At 39.5% G+C, this 18,720-nt stretch overlaps 1 protein-coding gene across 4 annotated transcripts in view; it reads right to left on the bottom strand.

Annotated features, from left to right (window-relative positions):
- Positions 1 to 3,462: 3,462 nt before the first annotated feature.
- SLC15A5 (solute carrier family 15 member 5) overlaps positions 3,463 to 18,720 on the bottom strand; it is a 37,260-nt gene continuing 22,002 nt past the window's right edge. For 2 of the 4 annotated variants that reach the window (XM_050909851.1, XM_050909861.1), the window contains exons 7-10: positions 18,367 to 18,555; positions 13,944 to 14,075; positions 5,811 to 5,919; positions 3,463 to 3,915 (exon numbers count right to left, since the gene is read on the bottom strand). In XM_050909851.1, coding sequence (XP_050765808.1) covers positions 3,771 to 3,915; positions 5,811 to 5,919; positions 13,944 to 14,075; positions 18,367 to 18,555 — 575 coding nt within the window. In that variant the 3' untranslated portion in view covers positions 3,463 to 3,770. Of the gene's footprint in view, positions 3,916 to 5,810; positions 5,920 to 13,943; positions 14,076 to 15,081; positions 15,163 to 15,326; positions 15,386 to 18,366; positions 18,556 to 18,720 lie in introns of those variants that run through there. The other 2 variants (XM_050909875.1, XM_050909867.1) reach the window with 2 other exon arrangements.

Below are 18,720 nucleotides of genomic sequence, written 5' to 3'. Positions count from 1 at the left end.
TATTTAACCCTTAAAAAAACCCTTCAAAACTGTACCAGCAGTAATCAGCAATACATATGGCTATTCAAGGTTAGTAATGACCTCCACTGAGCACAGCACCTACTCAAATCATAAACAGAGCTGGTAGACAGCACAAAAGCAGCTTCTTTCAAAGTCAAGACTGAATCTACAGAGTCCTTTATACTAATTTCACTGTGTGCTGGGACAAGATTTAGAAAATATAGGCAGTACTCAAACTACAAAACTGAACTGGGACGTTTCTGGTCACTCCTAACCTCACTTAGGAGGCAACTTTTTGCACAATAAATTTCAAAACTATAATCCTTTATGGTGAGGATTAAAACACGCATATCTTAGATTTACTTTGTGCAAAGCAACATCAACAGGTGACCTCAAACACAGGCAATCAGATCTGAATGTTTTGTTATCTCCCATGAAAACTGCCATAGATCAACAAAATGCTGAACAAAAGAAGGCTATTCTAACAATTTCCAGCTGCTTATTGCATTATTTCATATGCACACACATCTCCTTATTTTTAATGTCCTCTCATTTTTTCTAATGTATTAAACCAGATGTGAAAAGCAGCCTCTTTCAAAGTCAAGACCAAACCTATAGAGTCCTTTATACTAATTTCACTGTGTGCTGGTACAAGATTTGTAAAATTTAGGCAGTGTTCTGAAAGTAGAAAGGATTCCATCAGCTTTGTATGGAGTCCCAGATGCTGCAGTTCAAGAAGCATCCCCGTCTGTTGGGTATAACTGCTAAATTGCTCTGTCATAAGAGCAAGCATGATTGATAGACTTTTGCATATAGTTTCCTCTGCACCACCAGCGGAAATAAGTCAAAATCCAGCAATCAGTATCCCTTTTCTTTTGCCATCCATCCAAAAGGGCCAAATTCTTAACTAAATCTGATAGAAAAAGCCTTCCTCTAGTCTATGTGAAGAAGGCAGAGAGTTTTCAGTCGTCAACTATTCATCCCAAAGCCCATTCTAACCCATATCTTCCAGAGTACCTCTTTATGAAGGCTACTGCCCAGCTGCTTCCTTCTCCATTGCTGAAAGCCTTTCTTGCATGATTGCACGACAGAGAAGTCCTGTCCAGGGAGTTAACTAATCCTCTTTTTCTTGCAGAATGATCTTCATCAGACAATTAAACTGCAATAGCTGTATTCCATTCTCTGCTGTCATATATTCTCACATTTTGATTTCTGAGAGGAAAAAAAAAAAAAGTGTCTTAGGAAGTTTGAGGTCATTCAGCCTGAGCATGCACCAGATGAAACACTTTATCTTAAAAGAAAGTTAGGTTTCTTGTTCTCCTGTTCTTGATGTAAATGGCTCCAAACTGCTGTTATTTTTGCAGTTTAAAAAAAAAAATTATCATTAGGTGTTAAAAGCATCTCCAGCCCAATTATATTCACTGGCTCAAATCTTAGATTTTACCCTTTTATTACATAGTTGTTCTCCTTTTGTATATAACTCTCAAATGCATTGACAGCGACCACATACCTCTTGTCAGCAGACTCCAGCCAGCATCTTTGCAGCTTTTCTGTGCCAAGACAAAGGTCAAGTATTCAGGAATTTCTCACTTTTTCTTTATGGAAAGAAACTAGGAGTTTCCATGGCTTAAAGCTGGGTTTATTGCAATACAAACACTATTTAGAAAATAATGCCTTACAAGAAAATAACTGTCAGGTGGGATGGACAGATTTACTCACATATACGGAAATTAGTCTGCCTCTCATTCTCCAGTGCCCTTGGAGATTAGGTCCTTCAGCCTTTCGCTGCCTCTCCCTCTCACAGCCCCAGCACCAGCCCAGCTTATGCAGTCACTTTTGGAGAAAGAGGCTGTCTCTTGCTGGCAGGGCAAGAGCCAGGGCAAGGCAAGCAGGCAGCCTTCCCCCCCCCCACCCCCCGACTTCTTACAGGGCAAACAGGGAGTTATGCATTCAGCTGCACCATCAGGGCATGAGGTCCCACACTAGTCAGAAAGCACATCTTTGACGTGGATGACCATCGCAGACGAACTTGTATGAAGATATACTTACTTCTTCCATCTCCACCAGTGCATCTTAGGATCACATTGTCTTTTACCACGAAGGAAGATATTAAAGAAGTTCCACAAAAAACTCGCTTCCAGATGGGTACCTCCCCTTTCTACAATTTCTCTTGCCATCTGGGCTTTAACAGGTCCCACAGCCACCTTGTAGCTCTTCTGCTGACCCTGATCTACATCTTCACAAGTTATTTTCCACGGGACATATGTCAAATGCTTTACTGAAATCAAGCTAGATCATCTTTACTATGTTTTGTTTAGAAAATGAATTCTCATTACACAAAGACATTAAGGTAGTCTGGCAAATCTACCTTTGATACATCTGTGTTGCATTTCATTCAATTTTCCTTTTATCTCATGACTTTAAATATTCTCTTTTAATTTTTTAAGAAAATCCTTAAATACCAGTGAGATCAAACTAACAGCTCCTGCCTGCCTGCCTTCCTACTTCTTAGATGTATTTACTATGTTTTGCTCCCCCTCCCACAACGCCCAACCCAAAGTTACGGCATTAGACACGGTTAATGGTAGAGAGATTATTTCCTTTACCAGCTCTTTCATAGTTTCAGCTCACAAACTACCCTCTGTGTCACTTCAGTGCATTATATCCCTTTAATGTAGTTTCTCCTGTGGTAGAGCATTCCTTATATCTAGCAAGCATTCTGGCTTGACTACCACTTCCGACACGAACATCTTGGTATCAAAGTCCTCCTTTAGGTTTTGGGTTCAATATGTTTCCTTATCACATAAAGACCCCTCTTCTATTCTCACTCTTTTTAGTAATATGACTTTAAGAAAAATAAAATGTTCACTACTAGATTAGCATCGCTCACAATACACAAGTCAGCCAATCTGGGGAGTGTTTAACACTGTTTAGATCTTTAAAGTGGAATGCATTTTATTAATAATTTTTTTCCCCCCATTTCCAACTGCATCTACCCTTTCCCACTCTTTTCCTAATTCTCTTCAACTGGGCTACAATTAGTAATTTTGATGTAAATAAATTCTAGTCTCCAGTTCTCCTACCAGCAATTTTCTATATATCAACCTTCAGGAATGACAAATCTCACAGTGCTTCTGCCAGATAAAAGACTAGATGCTTCAGCATCAATGTTTCGTGACATACTTTATGGACTTATTACTGGTATATAGTTTCTAGTATATTTTTGGTAGATCTCAAAGCAATTTGCAAAGACAGTTAGTATGGCTGTGTCCATTTTACTGACGGGGAAACTAAGGTAAAGAAGCAACTTGCTGAAGGCTGGGTAGCAGATAAATAGTAGAGCCAAGAATAGCACATAAGTCTCCCACCTTTGCAAGTATCAACCAGCCAATACCAGACTCCAGAATTATTTGTAAATGATACTGTCACAAGTAATTTGCTAAACAAATGTATACATGAGTTTATTAGTTTTGAACTATTACTAAGTACAAATACACGTGGATACCTATCTATTTCCCTATAGAGGCTAAAAGCCTCTCTCCATCAACCATGCCAAGCAGTAAGCTCTCATTGTCCTCGACGTGCATTACGACAGCGCAGCATCCTACAAGGCCAAATCCTGCTATTTTATAAACTTATAAATAACATTATTATTCCTAAGATAATTCATAAATACATTGGCAGTCCCACTTAAGTACGCTAGGTAACTCATCATTAGAAAGCTGGTTGGTAACACAATCAAAATTTAGTCAAACAAGGGTGAAATTTTATCAGGTTTTCTCCATAGGAGACAAAATGGGAGAACTTTCCAGAACACTATCATAATGCTTGATGGCTTTTCCATGCTTCAAAAGTTTTTCTTCAGGAAGACTTCCTCTGAATTCATTGGTGTATTCCTGATTCAGACTGTTGTATCTGGGAGGGAGGATAGGGAAGGAAAACACTAAAATAATCATCCTTTCTGGGATTAGCTTCACCCATTGTTTATTAGCTAATATTTTGCAAGTTACAGTGCCTTCTGAGTCTTGGACTTCTAAGCAGCCCCAAAAAAATAGGATAGTGATATGCGCTTTCCTAGAACCTTTGAGAACTTCAGGATGAGAAGTGCCAAATGGGATGCAGGTGCTAGTAATAGCGGTACTGTGTAATTTTAACAAATTTAAAAAAGAAACATGCTTTTTGACTCAGAGAAATTTTAGTATATTTTTTCTAATTCAGAGTTTTAAAGCCTGATTTCCCCCCACCCCTAAATCAGTGTTTATCTGAATAGTCCTCACCCTTTTTTCTCCCCTCTGGGAGAATTATTATTCAGTACAAAATGAAACAATTACATTTGACCTCAAAAAACATATTTCATGTAGGTTTTGGTTGTCTTATTGAAAAATGAGGTACCTTGATTTTGAAGTGAAATACCAATTTGAAATTAAATTTAAAAAAAAATTTTAAGAATTTTTTTTAGGAAGACTGGAGGTCAACAGATTTCCTCATAAAAATATATTAATTTGTGGCAAAATTATTTGTTGAGTTCAACCCAATTTTATGGCCACTTTTTGACAACCAAAACCTTTTAGTTTTCAGCAGTAAATGTCACAAATGAAAATTTCATTTTACAGAAGAATAAAATCTCATTTTATAAAAGGAAGACAAAGCACATGCAGGAGAAACATTTCTAATCATGGCTCAGGTCACATTTAAAAGAAGAGAATCAAGAGCTAGCCACCAGAACAAATGGACACTTGTGTCTCAGGTTACGTTGAAATAATTGACAAGACACTATGGTAATCTTTGGTGCTGCAAAGTTAGTGCTATATGGAATAGAAAAAGCAGTGTTTTTCTCAAGAGTTCTAGAGTACACCGCCCTTGGAAATTTTCTATTATTGTCATTATCAAATCACTATTTCATCAAGGTTTCTGAAAGATTTCCACAGAACTGCAGCCCAATGTCTAAGAGAGAATGCCACTTGCACGTGACCCTTCCCACTCGTGGTGACACAGGTTGCTTCCCTCCCTGTTCTTGACTACGAGTATTACTTATAACACTGACAACAGAAAGCTAACTGTGATTAAATGTTCCGGAATATGAGAGGCAGGCCAACTTTCAAACCACCCTGGATGTAAAAGGGGATTGCAGCTGTGAGTTCCTTGCATTTGACATGCAATATACAGGCATTAAACCTACGCTCTATAGGTGGCATAAAATTGCTTCCTGTGTGGGGGCTAATTGAGCAATTCCATTGTCTCCAGCAGAAAGTTGCTTTTATCTCATTCCCCAGTAAAGTATCAGAAAATATTTCAGAGTTACTCTGTTGAAACCACTGCATACAGCATGAACCAGTAGCGGTCTGCTGTTTTCTTGCAACCCCTTTGCCTACTGTCCTATAATAAAGATGTCAGCTCGTTGAGACAACAGCAACGTTTTCTATGTATTGGTACAAAGCCAAGTGCAGTGGAGGTCAGTTTCATGACCGAGATATGTTGGCATGGAATTTAGATCACAGCACCAAGGTATCTACATCCTTCTGTAAAGAATAGGATGCTCTTCTTTCTTCAAGGCATTTTTATATTAGTAAGACCCCTTAAATATTTAAGGTTAATTACATCAGGTTTTTTGTTGTTTTTTTTTTTTAACCTTACCACATAATTTTTACTCTCTCCTCAAGGTAGATGAAAAATACTAAAGTCTGAACCCTGAATGATAACACATGATCTATCATTACGAATTCTCTATTACACACTAGTTTACAGGTTTTGCAAGAATTTCTACCCATATCTACAAATGAAACATCAAGCTTTCATTTTCTCACACATACCTGTGTGCAACGGTCCAGAAACCCAGGGTGTTCACCATCATTAAGGAAGCCAAGAAGAAGAAGAATCTCTCCAATTTACCTTCATGCAGCAAGTGTGGAAACCAGTTGCCTGGCAAAGCAGACATTTGAAGCAGAATTAGTTTACCTTGCAGGATGAGACATGGCTCATACGAAAGACACAAAGATAACTTTGTGTAAGACACAATCACAGCAGGTGCTTTGAACCCCCCCTGTAGCTATTTATACAGCCTTCATTCTCACAGCATCTATGGTTTTTTGAGTCTACAGTGTACTTTGCTCCTGCTTTGCAGACAGGCAATAGAGATCTAGAGAAATTAAAGAACTTTCCTAACAAATCTGAAGTGTACTGGAAAACCTAACTCTGCACAGCTACTACTGTAATGATTGGGCCATCTGCCCTCTATATCACCCTGTCCACATAGCTAAATGAATGTCAAATGTGACAATTTTAGGAAGAGCTGGAATTAAGGTCGTCTGTAGAAATCGCTATTCACATCTCTCATGCTTTTAATAGGCCCTTCTTCAGAAAAAAAACCACACACATGCATAAAAAGCATTTGTTCAGTGCCTTGGATGGTGTTCCATTACCAAGATGCTACCTGACATTTTACTTTACCTTTCTTTATAGCTGCCTTTAGCCATGAGTCTGCAATATGTCCTTGTCTTGCACACAACATGTACTTGCACGAATCGGACCTTTTTCTACCAAGGCTTTTGGCAATACTGTCTGGGACATTTCGGCAGCTTAAACTTCATTCAGCAGAGGAAAGTACAACCTATGTACACCCAGAGTCTTCCCTGCCTGTATTTTTGTGTGCTTTAGTTTGCAACTGTATTGCTTTTGATGTTGTCCACTGCAACCAGCCTGCAAACAGGCTTAGGTGGTAAATGATTATGGAAATCAAGATGCTAAAAAGAAAGCCAGCCCCAGTCAGTCTGCATTTGAAGACAATCAGTACCTGAAGTACCATAATCAACTACAGCAAAAACATAAAACCAAGGCGAAAAAGAAGTTACAGTAGGTACAGAATATCAGAGAGAGCTCTACAGTGCTGTAATAACAACTCTGAAGAAGTAAGAAAGACTGTCTTCATTAGCAAGTAGTGAAGTGCAATAGGAGCAAATACAGAGCGTGAAACAGCTGGTGCTGAGAACGTGATGTCCACACTATACACAGCTCAGGGGGGTTCACATCAGACCAGTTCCCACTAACAGCTGGAACACATCAGGCATGAGCATTTTTTTGGTTTAGTTCCATCCAAAAGGAATGCAGGGTTTTTGTGCTCCAAGATCACTCTGTGATGCAAATCAGAGATGATCAGGAGATTCAGATCAAAAGCACACTCCTGATCTGAACTAAAACACCAGCATCAATGTGCCCAAAGTCTCCTTTCTTTGCTCCCTCAAAGTCTGGTATCAAATCCTACTCGTCTGAATAGAGTGGCTATTCACCACTTGAATGACCTAGAAGGGAAAGGAGGAAAAACAGCCTTCTTTGCCATAGCTGTGCTGTACAAACCTGATAGTCTTAACCGATCTTTTGGCCACTAATGCCATCTTTAGCCACCCAATGCCATTCTTAGCTTGTCAAAATTTTCTAATTAGAGAGAAAGAGCAGTTCCACAGCCCAGGAGACCCAGCAATCAAAGGATTACACCTCACCCCACCCCACCCACATATATTTACATTTTTCTCTTCCCTCCAGATCTTACGAGTTGTAAACACATTTCTTTTCAAAGCAGCTACCTTTAGCTCTCCTGGGATTAACAGAGAACAACTGCCATCAGTGCAGCAGTTTTCCCTAACTCCTCCGCAGTTTGCTCTGTGCCACGTTACCTTTCTGCCTGTCAGAGAGCAGCACCACCTCACCTCCGCGTGTGCTGTTCCTTTTGTAGCATTATCTCAGAGCGAGTTTTAAAACGTATCATTTAACATTGTCAGTTGACTGAGCTCCTAGGTGCTATAACTTCATTTTAGTAGCTTATAAACTTTTACTGTCATAATTCACAATCAGGTAGTTTTTCATTTCACATCCCCCAGTGGCCAATAGAAGTCACGGAGAGAGCACGGGTATCTGATGAAAGAGAAAGCACGCATGGGGCTCGGCGCTACAGCTTGTCAAAGCAGAGTTCACACTGTCTGCTAGGTTATTTACATCGGCTAGGCTAACTAGATGAGCAGCAGGAGCTTCCTAATGGAACAGCGTTTACAATGGAACCTGAACAGAAAAATATGTACTCTAAAAATAGCACTGAGTGATTAAAAAAAAAAAAAAAAAAGAGGCATTTAGTAGCTTCTAAGAAAACAGAGTAAAATGGACCTTTGAAACTGTCTTAACGCTAGCAAAGGCACCATATTGGAGCATTGAAAGTGGGAATGGTTGGTTTTATCAGGGTGGGAGGGCAGCCTGGCAAGCAGGAGATCTGGGTTCTGCCCCCACTTCACCACCGATCTCCTCCATGGCCTGGGTCAAAGATCATTGCTCTGTCTGCTCTCTGCTTCTTTAATAATTGCCAGTGGGATAAAAAACACAAAGCCTTTGGAAAATTCTGTATTTTAAATGAGCAACAGCATAGGCAGGGCCAAAATTAGATTGGGCATGGGAAGACTCCAGCTCCCATAGCACGCTCTCTCTCTCTCTCTGCTCTATCCAAAGCAAGAGGTAGGAGAAGGCTTTCTTTTCCTTTCAGTGAAGGGCAACGAGGTTTGTCAGGGGTGCCTTCCTCTACACAGAAAGAGGCATGGCAGCAGTCCTAGAGATATCCAAACCGTTATTCTACTGCCAATACGCATTTTCATCAGTGGCTACAGCAAAGATTAATGTAATCATTTCCCATTTTCAGCCAAAAATATTTACTTCTCACTTTTTTTTTTCTTCTTTTTCCTTTTTAAATGGAAGTTGGTTTTCCATAAAAGAGAAGCTAAACCTGGACTACATTTACTTCTACTTACACTCACTGCACAGAGAATCCTCTGCTGGCAGGAAGCGTTGGGAGAACAGCCAGTGTTAAAACATCAACCATGTGTTGCAGGCAGTGAAACTCCCTTTAGACGCTTTCACCCCTTACCCCACTAACACCTTCCACAAGCTGTCTGCAGACTCCAGCACCCTCCACTGACTGGGTTTAGGGTTCATACTTTCAGGATTTTACTCTCAGCCATGAACATCAGGAACTTATTGGGCCAGTTTGTTTGTTTTTGTTGGAGTAAGACGCCCTGGGCACTACTGTGTTTGAAGAGTCCAGCACTTTCTCATCCTTGAATCAGCATGCAATATGCTAACAATTCACTTTCCCCCAAAAGACACTGCCTTTGGGTTCTGTCAATCCTTTACTTTTCTATGGAGATTGCCAACAGAAGTGCCAATTACAAGGTTGGTTTGTCACATAGATAATTGCTCACTGGGAATTAACTTTCTACAACAAGCTCCTGATTTCCATTTTTATTCCAACAATGGAAATACTTTGTAGCATGAATCACCACAGAGAATCAGAAGTTTTCTTTAGCTGTGTATATTTTAAAGAGCCTTTTCTTATTGGTTAGAGGTGAATCAGTTATACATCTCATGGCGAATTTAGAACAAATTAGAAAATTAAGCCTAGGCAGAGTCAGTTCCTCAAGCCTGCTATACCATACGTCATTGAAATAAAGTGCCTGATGAACTTTCACCAGCATTTTGCAGTCCTATCGATGTTGCATCAAAAGTGCTCGGGTAGTACAAGAAGGAGGAATACTGTACGCCAAGAGAAAACACCTGATCCTACCAACACAGGCAGAAAAGTAGGTGAAGCAGGGATTAGGACATGGACAAAAACACTTTCCTGGGCTGCTTTTGGTGGATGACTGACAGCAACAAGCTGCTGGCAATACTAGCCATCAAAGAAGATGTGGAAAGAGCTGTAAGCCAGTCTGACGTATACTAGTGCACACAAGGTATCTGTTACTATGATGGCACCCTTGGAACTCTCAAGGAATTCACAACAAAGCCCAGAGTTGCATAGGAAGGCATTCAGGTTGTTTACTGAACACCACCATCATATTTTAGTATTGGGAAAACACGGAAGAAAGAGCAAAACAGTCACATGCTACAAGTTAGTCTATTCTGTATGACTCCCACATTTTTACAGCTATCCTGCAACCTAGACTATGATTATAGAAAAGTGTAATTCATATCTTCGAAAAGGATTGTATTGCCTTCCATCATTTCATCAAGTTAGTGGGCATATATTTAGTGTTTAATCATATCAAAATTAAAGTCTCAGTCTGCCTCTAATCCTTATTAACTAAGTAGGCACCAGTGGACACCACCATCTGGACTGCAAGAAATATCCTTTAGCTTTATCATCTTTGATATTTAGAATCACACAAGGCTCCAAACTGGAGGAAAAAAAAACCCACAAACCAAAACAACTCCACAAAACCCCTCCAGTTCTCTAAACACAAGCAGAAAAACTGTATCTGGGGCAGTTTCCTTCCTCTGACTTTTTTTTTTTCTTTCTTTCTTACATATTTACATTAATATTTTTACAGAAATGTATTCTGAAATGATTGGCATAGGAGGACAGGTTTTGTCTTGCATCTTCTTCCGTTAAAATGTTAGGAGAGGTAAGAGATCCAAAAGAAAGCAGTTTCCCAGCTTGTACTGAAAATATCACTGTCACCCGTCATCTGTTTGCACTCGTCAGATTTTTAAAAAGTCTTATTTTATCATATTCACACCATCCTCCATAGAAGCGTTAAAAATGATTAATGCAGCTTTGACGGTGACTGATATCTGATCAACTTTGCCAATAAAAACCCAAATAAAATTCTAAACTAGTGACATGAAATAGGATACAAAAATGTTTAAATTTTGTCAACACCCTCAGTGCTTCAGCACTTCAAAATACACACTGGAGGATCTACTTCACTGAATCCTGAATTGCTTCATGGCAAACATGGTCTCATTGCTTAGAGATGGGAGAACCAGAAATAGTCTTGGCTCAGGTTTTAGTGAAACAAGAATCATGGGACAAGACAAAAGCACCCATAGCCCAAGAGTCGCACACTAAGCCTTGTTAAATCTTGCAAAACCATTGCATAAACACTATTATCTTCTTTCAGCAAAAGAGAAATAACTTTGGTCTTCCAATATAAATAAATTAGTTCAGCTTTTTAGTGAAAAAAGAAGTTTGTTGGTTTGCTTTACCCCCAGTTCCATAAATTGTCCAGATACCAAATGCTTTACAAGCTCTTTAAACAGAACTGAAAAAAATACCAAATGTGAGTAATGAGAGCTTAATTTGTGCCATTTGACCTTAATTTGACTTAAGAGAGGTCACAATTTTATTCTCTGAAGCGCTGTCATCTTTAGAAGGTTCAATAGGTAACTATTAGGTTTTATAAATTAAAAAATTATTATTTTGCTGATCTTAAGCTTTTCATCACAAGCACCAAAGAACACCATAAGAAGCACAATGGAAGAGTTTGGAAAAAATACAGATGGAACAAGAGAATTTTGTATATAACATTTCCTATCAAACTAGGAGAAAAACAAAACCAAGCCTAAATGTCTCTTTGGTTTTATTATAGCCTATACCCAGCTCCAGAATTTTGATCCCAAGGCTACTTCAATTTATAAATCAGCAGGACAAAAGTCTATAGCTGGGATGAGTAGAGGAATACTCTAAGTATTCAGTCTGAAGCGTTATAACACAAATGAAGATACAGGAATATCGCTATTATTTACAAGCTGTGAATTGCATGAATTGTGGTAACTTGGAATAATTAATCTCATTCAAGCAGGGAACACTGTGAAAGAGATACCCAGTGAGATTCCACTTATTTTTAGAAATAAAATGTGAGAGCCCAGTAATATGTTGTTTACATACTAATAGGGAAAGTAATCTCTAATGCTTCTAACGAGCAACAGAGCAAACATTAAACATTTTTCACTATATTTTCTCTAAAGCTTTTCAAGTCTTGTAGAGGACATCCCCTATTTAGGGGCTTATTCAGTCCCATTACAGCACCTTAATCTGAATACAGACTGTCACTGAACCCCTTGGAAATTTAAGGGTGACTTTTGCTCAGGATAATGGTGCGGTCAATTCCATCTACAGGAATAGCAGGTCTGACAAAGTTAAATAAAGACATAAGTTATAACTTTTTTTTCCAAAGCTAAGTAGAGAAGTTTGCCACCCTACTTCATAAAAGTGAGGAGTATTTTAGCCAGGAAACTTTTTCAGTTTGCTCAAAAATCTTGAGCAAAAAGGGTTAGAACATGGCAACTGCAGTCTGTGGAGAATTTGGAGAGTTCAGGTTTTTTGGTCCCAGCCAGGATAAGAATTTGAAGGCTCTGATAGAACAGTATTTCTGGCAAGAAATGAACATTTTCTTTTTTGAATCAATTAAATGTTTTCATACAGACTTACAGAAAAAGAATAAATCACCTTGATATAAAATTAGACAAAAATCTACTGAATTGCAAACCAAATGCAAAAATTTATTTCCTCTATTGCTTTGTATAAAAATATTCTATAAAGGAATAAATTACATATATAGTGGCACAACACAGTCAAAATGTTTTGATGCTGACATTATGCTTAATTATTTTATAAATATTTAATTATACCCAAAGTCAAATTGCAGTAAAATATGTCAATTTTACTAAAACAAAAATATTTTAATCTTATCAAAATTAGTAATTTCCATACTTTTTGGGGGAGGGAAGAAAAAAAAGTCAGCAACACAGTCTTTCTTGAAGTGTTAGTTTCATTGAACCTGTAGTACCCAATGCAAAAAAATGTATTCCAGTGGGGGACATTCAAGGAGCTCTGCTCTCCAGACTGGATGCCTTGGTAGTTAACAGTTCTCTGCCTGATTCATTTGGGTAAGCATTCCTGTTTTTTACCCATCTCTAGGTGATGTTTTTATAACTCTTAATAAAATTTTAATTGAATTGTTAACTTAAATAGCACTGCACGTCAAAGAACCATTTGTTTGTTCAGATCTTGCAAGCAGGAATTAAAATTTCTTGTCATACTTTCAAAAAACCTATTTCCCGTTGTTTTTAAGTGACATGGTTCTTTATGTAGGAAAGAGAAGAACCCAAAACTTAACCATGAGCAGTTACAAAACTCTGCAGCCGTGGTAATTGCAATGGTGTCATGCATTAGGGCCAGCAGTTGTGCTCTATAAGAGCACAGTTCTCTAACACAGTAACAATGAAACTTATCAATGGGAAGCATCTTTAGAAGTACTGCTTCAGCAAGGAGTAGTATTTCAGATATGTGAACAAAGGGATCCCTGTTTTTTGTTTCAAGAACTCAAGTGCTTTAATTTTTAGATTTACTTATGAAACAAGTCTTTTTGTATTGAACAAAGATTCATCAGCAAAGGAAAAAAGACTTCAAGAAACTCTTGGCCTATCTTGAAAGTCAGCAACCCAGAAAAGTCTCCAGTTCAGGGCTTACACTAAATACTCCTCAACAGGCTGAATCTGAAATAACTCCTTTTGAAACAGTAAGTCCTCTGGGAATTGCAGTATTCATCTGCAAAAGGGTAAAACCACAGTGAGACCATATTGTCACAGAATCTGGTTCTTCCAGTAGCTGGGCAAAGGGAGACGCATAAAGAAGGCGAGAGAGAAGTAGTGGGTCTAGGGGAACAAATTCCCTAGACAGCTTTGAAACACTCAACCCAACCTCCTTTCCCCTATGACACTGTGGAAAAGAAAGGCAGGCATGTTCTCCATTCTTTGAAGCACTAATCTTGCTCTCATGGCCAGAGGCTTCCACGTAAGCGTGGCTAACATGAACATACTTCTTCATGAACATAAAAAGGTGCTTCCTAGACAATTTATTTTCTTGTCTTCCAGAACAGAAGTATAGAGATTGGAGGTGAGAGCTTCCTGCAAGATGCCATCCTCTAATTACTCCAACTATCAAAACTAAGATGACTCATTAAAATTGGATGAATACAGCTGGAAGGCTATTTCCTATCTTAATTCCATCTTAATTGTGAGAGCATATCAATAAAACTTTGGCATCCCCTTTAATGCTGCTGCCTAATTCTCCAAATCAATAATATTAGAAAACTGCTCAGGAACACCGGTCATGAGCATATTCTTACCTTGAGTGCCTGCGTGGGCCGTCTGAACAAAAAAAGCTCCCATAAAGCAGCCAGCTCCATTAAAAAGAGTTAAAAAATGCATGGAAATCCCTCTAATTCTTTCTGGCACAAGCCGGAATGAAAGTAAGGAACCTTAGAAAGGAAGCAGATACAGTTATAGGTTAAAAAAAAAGTAGTAAATGATGGTAGAAGATAGATAAGACAGGAAAAAAAAAATTCCAAAGTGTCTCTAATAGGCACTTTCCATATTTTACACAGAGAATGTACTTGCTGCAGAAGGGCAATCAGACGTGTTAGTATGTACCCTATTAACAAAAGGTTATCTAAACTGTTTAAATGAATCTCCGTAACAAACCATCCCACATACAACTGTCGATGTTCCACAAGCACGTAAAGATCTTTCAGCCAGACAGTTGCTTTCACCTTTTAAAACCTCAGGCATAGCAAGACAAGAGAAACATCACCAGTCAGCAAGTGTGAAGACAGCAGATGTGATATTTCACTGCAGGACAGTGCGACCTCCTATGCCAGAGTCAATGCAGCACGGCCACCAGTAAATACTTCCAAAATCCATAGCTCTACCTTAACTTGGACAGTTACTTTGCTTTAACTTAAGGCTGGACAATGCTCCTCTTCCCCAGGGAGCAACCCCCAGAGTCACTAGCTAATTTTTAAGACACTGTTCTTCACTTTCTTGCCAGAAGACTAAACCAGAAGAAGCAACAGCTTTGGTGGCGAGGGTGAGCTGTAGCATGCCGTTGTAGGATGGATGATTATAAATAACCCCACCAGTTGTAATTTGGCTAAACTAGGTTACAGTAACAGTAAGTCTTTACGACAGCTGTTCTTTTTGAGTAATTTCCCCTGATTATCAAAACCTCTTGTTTCCTAATTTCACACCTTGAGCCCTCATCCACACTTGTTCTCCAAGCCCCTGTGTCTCCCAGCCTGCTTTATTAGTTGAGTTTGAATGACCTCCAGCTTGAGAAACTTGTCAGCAGAGGATCCTATTTGGATGCTGAGTTGCCTGAAGCATCTCTGAATACAAATGAAACTTTGCAATCACTATCTTCCACCCTTTTTAATTTGGATGTCCAAATGAGAGCTTTGGAAACATATTAAAGAAAAGAAAAAATACCATGGGCAGTGTTTCTTCCTCATTCACAATAGGAACCAAAAGCCTGCAGGCAAGAGAAAGCAGGTGAGCCTGGGACGCCATCTGTAGATGCAACAGTACAGTCTGAAACATTGTGCAGTCAGTGTCCTAGCTAATTTGAATCACTAAGAGCCTAAAAAGTTTTTGGTTATTCCTCCCTTCTAAAAGCAGGGGTGCAAAACATGCATCTTGGCCAAATTCAGCCTGGGTAATTGCATCCTACTTACCTAAATTACCCCTGCTGTTTGAATTGCATACTCCGTTCCTCGCGTCTCCCACGGTGCTGCTGTGAAGTATTAAACAGCTGCTGCATTTCACCCTGGAGACTATTGCATTTCATCGGTGGGTGAAGTGATCCCCAATATATTCTTTAACTAACAGAGTTGCTTGTTATGAGACTTCCCATTTCTAAGTGCTTTGAGACATGTTGATGGGCAGATGATATTCTTGCAGCACTTGAGCAAACACTGCAAATCTGCTAACCCTTTGTAGGGCAAAGCAGTTACAGTGCACCAGATGGCTTGGACACTGGCAGTGTAACACAGCTGCTGTAGCCAGCAGGCTGGCTTCCCTTCACCAGCAATCTCATGCACTGTGGGGGCAAATACCTGCTAATATTGTCCCACAGGATGGAGTTGTTTTGGGGTTTTTTTTTGTGGTAGTAATTTTTTGGGTTTTTTTGGTGTTTTTTTGATTTTTTTTTTCCTTTCTTTTAAATAATTGGGTTTTAAAGAGTAATTTCCTAGTTTAAACCAAGCTAGGGTTACAAATTCAAGCTGTCAGAGGCCTGTGAGATCTTACATTCTAACATTGTGGAAGAGAGCAATTATTTTATCATTGTTTTATTTTATTTTTTAAAGACTACCTCAGTGCTAAGGAGACATTAAATGCTGATATTATTCTCAGAGATGCTCATGCCACCTGAAACAGATGATTATATAAAACTCGTATCAACAAGATAATGAAATACAACTGTGTTTATACAATATAAGTATCAGGGCTCAAATGTAGATAAAGAGTTCAATATGCCAAATCTAGCTCCTCTAACTAAGCATTTCAGAAATGAGATATCTCCTCTCTTCCCTCTGATTACAAGTGTGAACATTTCTGTCTGCAACTTGGATCATGTACTTTCAGGTCAAGTAAATTATTACGATAATTGAATTTGACCTTCTGCATAACAAAGGCAGTAAAATGTCAGGAAAGGTGAAACAACTATTTAAGTGTCTAGGCTGTCATTACCATCCATGGAGATCCACTGAATGGTTCCTGAACAGCAATTCAGTTCAAACTGAAGTAGAAACCTAGAGCTCAGTTCAGTAGCCTGAATACAGATGCCCAGTGCTGCCTGCAATGCTCTACTGCACCTCAGCCATCTGCACGGGGCTATCCAATAAGGTGCAAGACCTATGGGAAAACCATGCTCTTCTCCAGCAGCAGCTGGAGGCCACACAGGCACCGTCAAGAGCCTGCTTGCCCTGCGTGCATAGCCTAGATACTCCATGACAAACGGCGCCAGACACCTATGTCTGGGCAAGTGAACAGAGGCCTGCATCCCCATCAGCTACAGCAGTAACCTACTATTCTAGGTACCTACCTTTAGTTTTCTACATGCAAGTCTCAAATTCAGACTTAGTCCCATTTACCTGGGTTCTTGAATCGCACCTCTAACTGCAGCTCTTAGCAAGATGCTTAATCTTTATTTAAACGGGGAAGACAACTTTTCTTCCTAAGAAATGCTAATCACAATCCTTTAAGAAGATTTAAAAAAAAAAATTAAAAAAGAAAAAAACTCACCCCAAGATGGAGCTTTATTTCTTTTCTAAAGGCTAATATCATCTTCCAGTCATTGGACTTCCGTTGTGTCCCACCGTGCTAGATTAAAAAGCCTTATTCTACCAGCAATATTCTTCTCATGCTTCTGCATGAGAAGACTGTAAGCAAGCCACCTCCTAACATTTTTTTTTGTTAAGCTAAACAGAGAAGGTCACAGTTTTCAGTTACACTTAGCTTGTAACCTAGAAACCACATTACCTGCCTAGAAACCTGTCTCAGTTAAGTACTTGAGAGCTATCGGATGAAGAGGCATTATGAAAGTGCTAAGTATTTAAAACTAGGGAAAATTACCTTTTTAGTGACAGACCGTGACCCACAGCTCTCGGTAGTCTTAGAATGTAAGAATGAAGCTGAGACACTCAAGTTATTTCCTGCTTTTAAATAAAAATCTGAACATTTCTGGGGTTGTACTGCAACAATAGACACTCAACCTGTAGAATTAAATGCCTGCAGAGATCAGCTAGTCAATTACTTTACCTGTGTCTAAGTGAACATTGATTAGATTATTTTTGTAATACTAACATTTTTTTAAGCTCTGCAAGCTAAAACACTGGTAAGCACTCTGCGTGCTCCTCAGAAGAAAATAAGCTTCAGAAATGTCAGTGTAGATGTGGAAAGGTAAATTATGGAAGGGAGAGAAGGTTCAGACTCACAATCAAGAGCACATCTATACAATTTATGGATGGCAGGCATGAGCTAAGCTCTGCCTGTGCTCTGCAAAACAGGAATGTTTATCTCTGGCTCCATGCCACAAGCTAAGGCACAATGCTCTGTGCAGGCATGTTCGCATGAGTCCCGATTGGAGCACAAACAAAAATCTTGCATCTGCCTACAATATTCTCCAGGTTGACTTGTGTTACCTGCCTGCATACGCTTTGCGTCAGTGAAAAACACATAATAATTCTATTAGCTGGGTCCACAAGTGAAAAGGGTTAAGCTAAATTGCTTCACCTTCCTTTGACTGTGGCCTAAAAAGTGCTCACAGACCGTAACCACAGCTCAGCTGTCATGTGCTTATTTGTTCTGTCTCAAGAAAACCGTCACAGAAAAGTTCAGGTCAGAAGGGACCTCAGGAGCTCATCCAGTCCAGCCCCCACCTGAAGCAGGTTCAGCTTCGAGACCAGTCACACATCCAAGCCCAGAGTCCCACTGCTCTGATCACCCCCCCACCGAACGGTGGATTACGCACCCCAGGGACCTGACTGGGCTGTGTTACCTTCCAGTTAATCTGGAACAATGTCATTGCTCATTCTGAGTTACAGCCAGCAAGACAAATTATGCTACTCCGAAGCAGGTAAAGCACAGATCTGCTCATTAAGCCCGTGGAAGAGAGCAAGGGATGAAATATCAGATGACAGTAATTATTTTTAGGAAACTGATATTCTCTGTGAATCAGGACACTCGTGCTTTAGCCTATTAGATTTTACTTACAGGAGGGAGTTACCAAGGCTTCAGCCACTCCAAGTAGGATGTACTGAGGAGCTAAGTGGAAGCAAGGCATGGAGGAGACCAGGAGAATCTCCTCAGAAAGCGTCTGCTCCACCTGAGGGAAATGCTTTCGGTGTATTTCAGAGAAGCCAGCAACCATCACAGAAAGTGCAGCAGATAACTGACCTACAACTGGGTAAAGAGCACAGAGAGCATTCACCAAGGCTGTAGTTACAGGATCATCATGTAGTTAGAACGAAGCAAAGTCCTAGGAGATGCAAAAGAAGCTCCCCCCCCAATACATCCTCTGGACACATAAACATGAATAAAGAGTACTTGCTACACCACAAGCCTAAC

This window comes from Gymnogyps californianus, chromosome 1, assembly GCF_018139145.2.
Source record: "Gymnogyps californianus isolate 813 chromosome 1, ASM1813914v2, whole genome shotgun sequence".
Lineage (NCBI taxonomy): Eukaryota > Metazoa > Chordata > Aves > Accipitriformes > Cathartidae > Gymnogyps > Gymnogyps californianus.
This window is presented reverse-complemented; position numbering and strand designations above follow the sequence as displayed.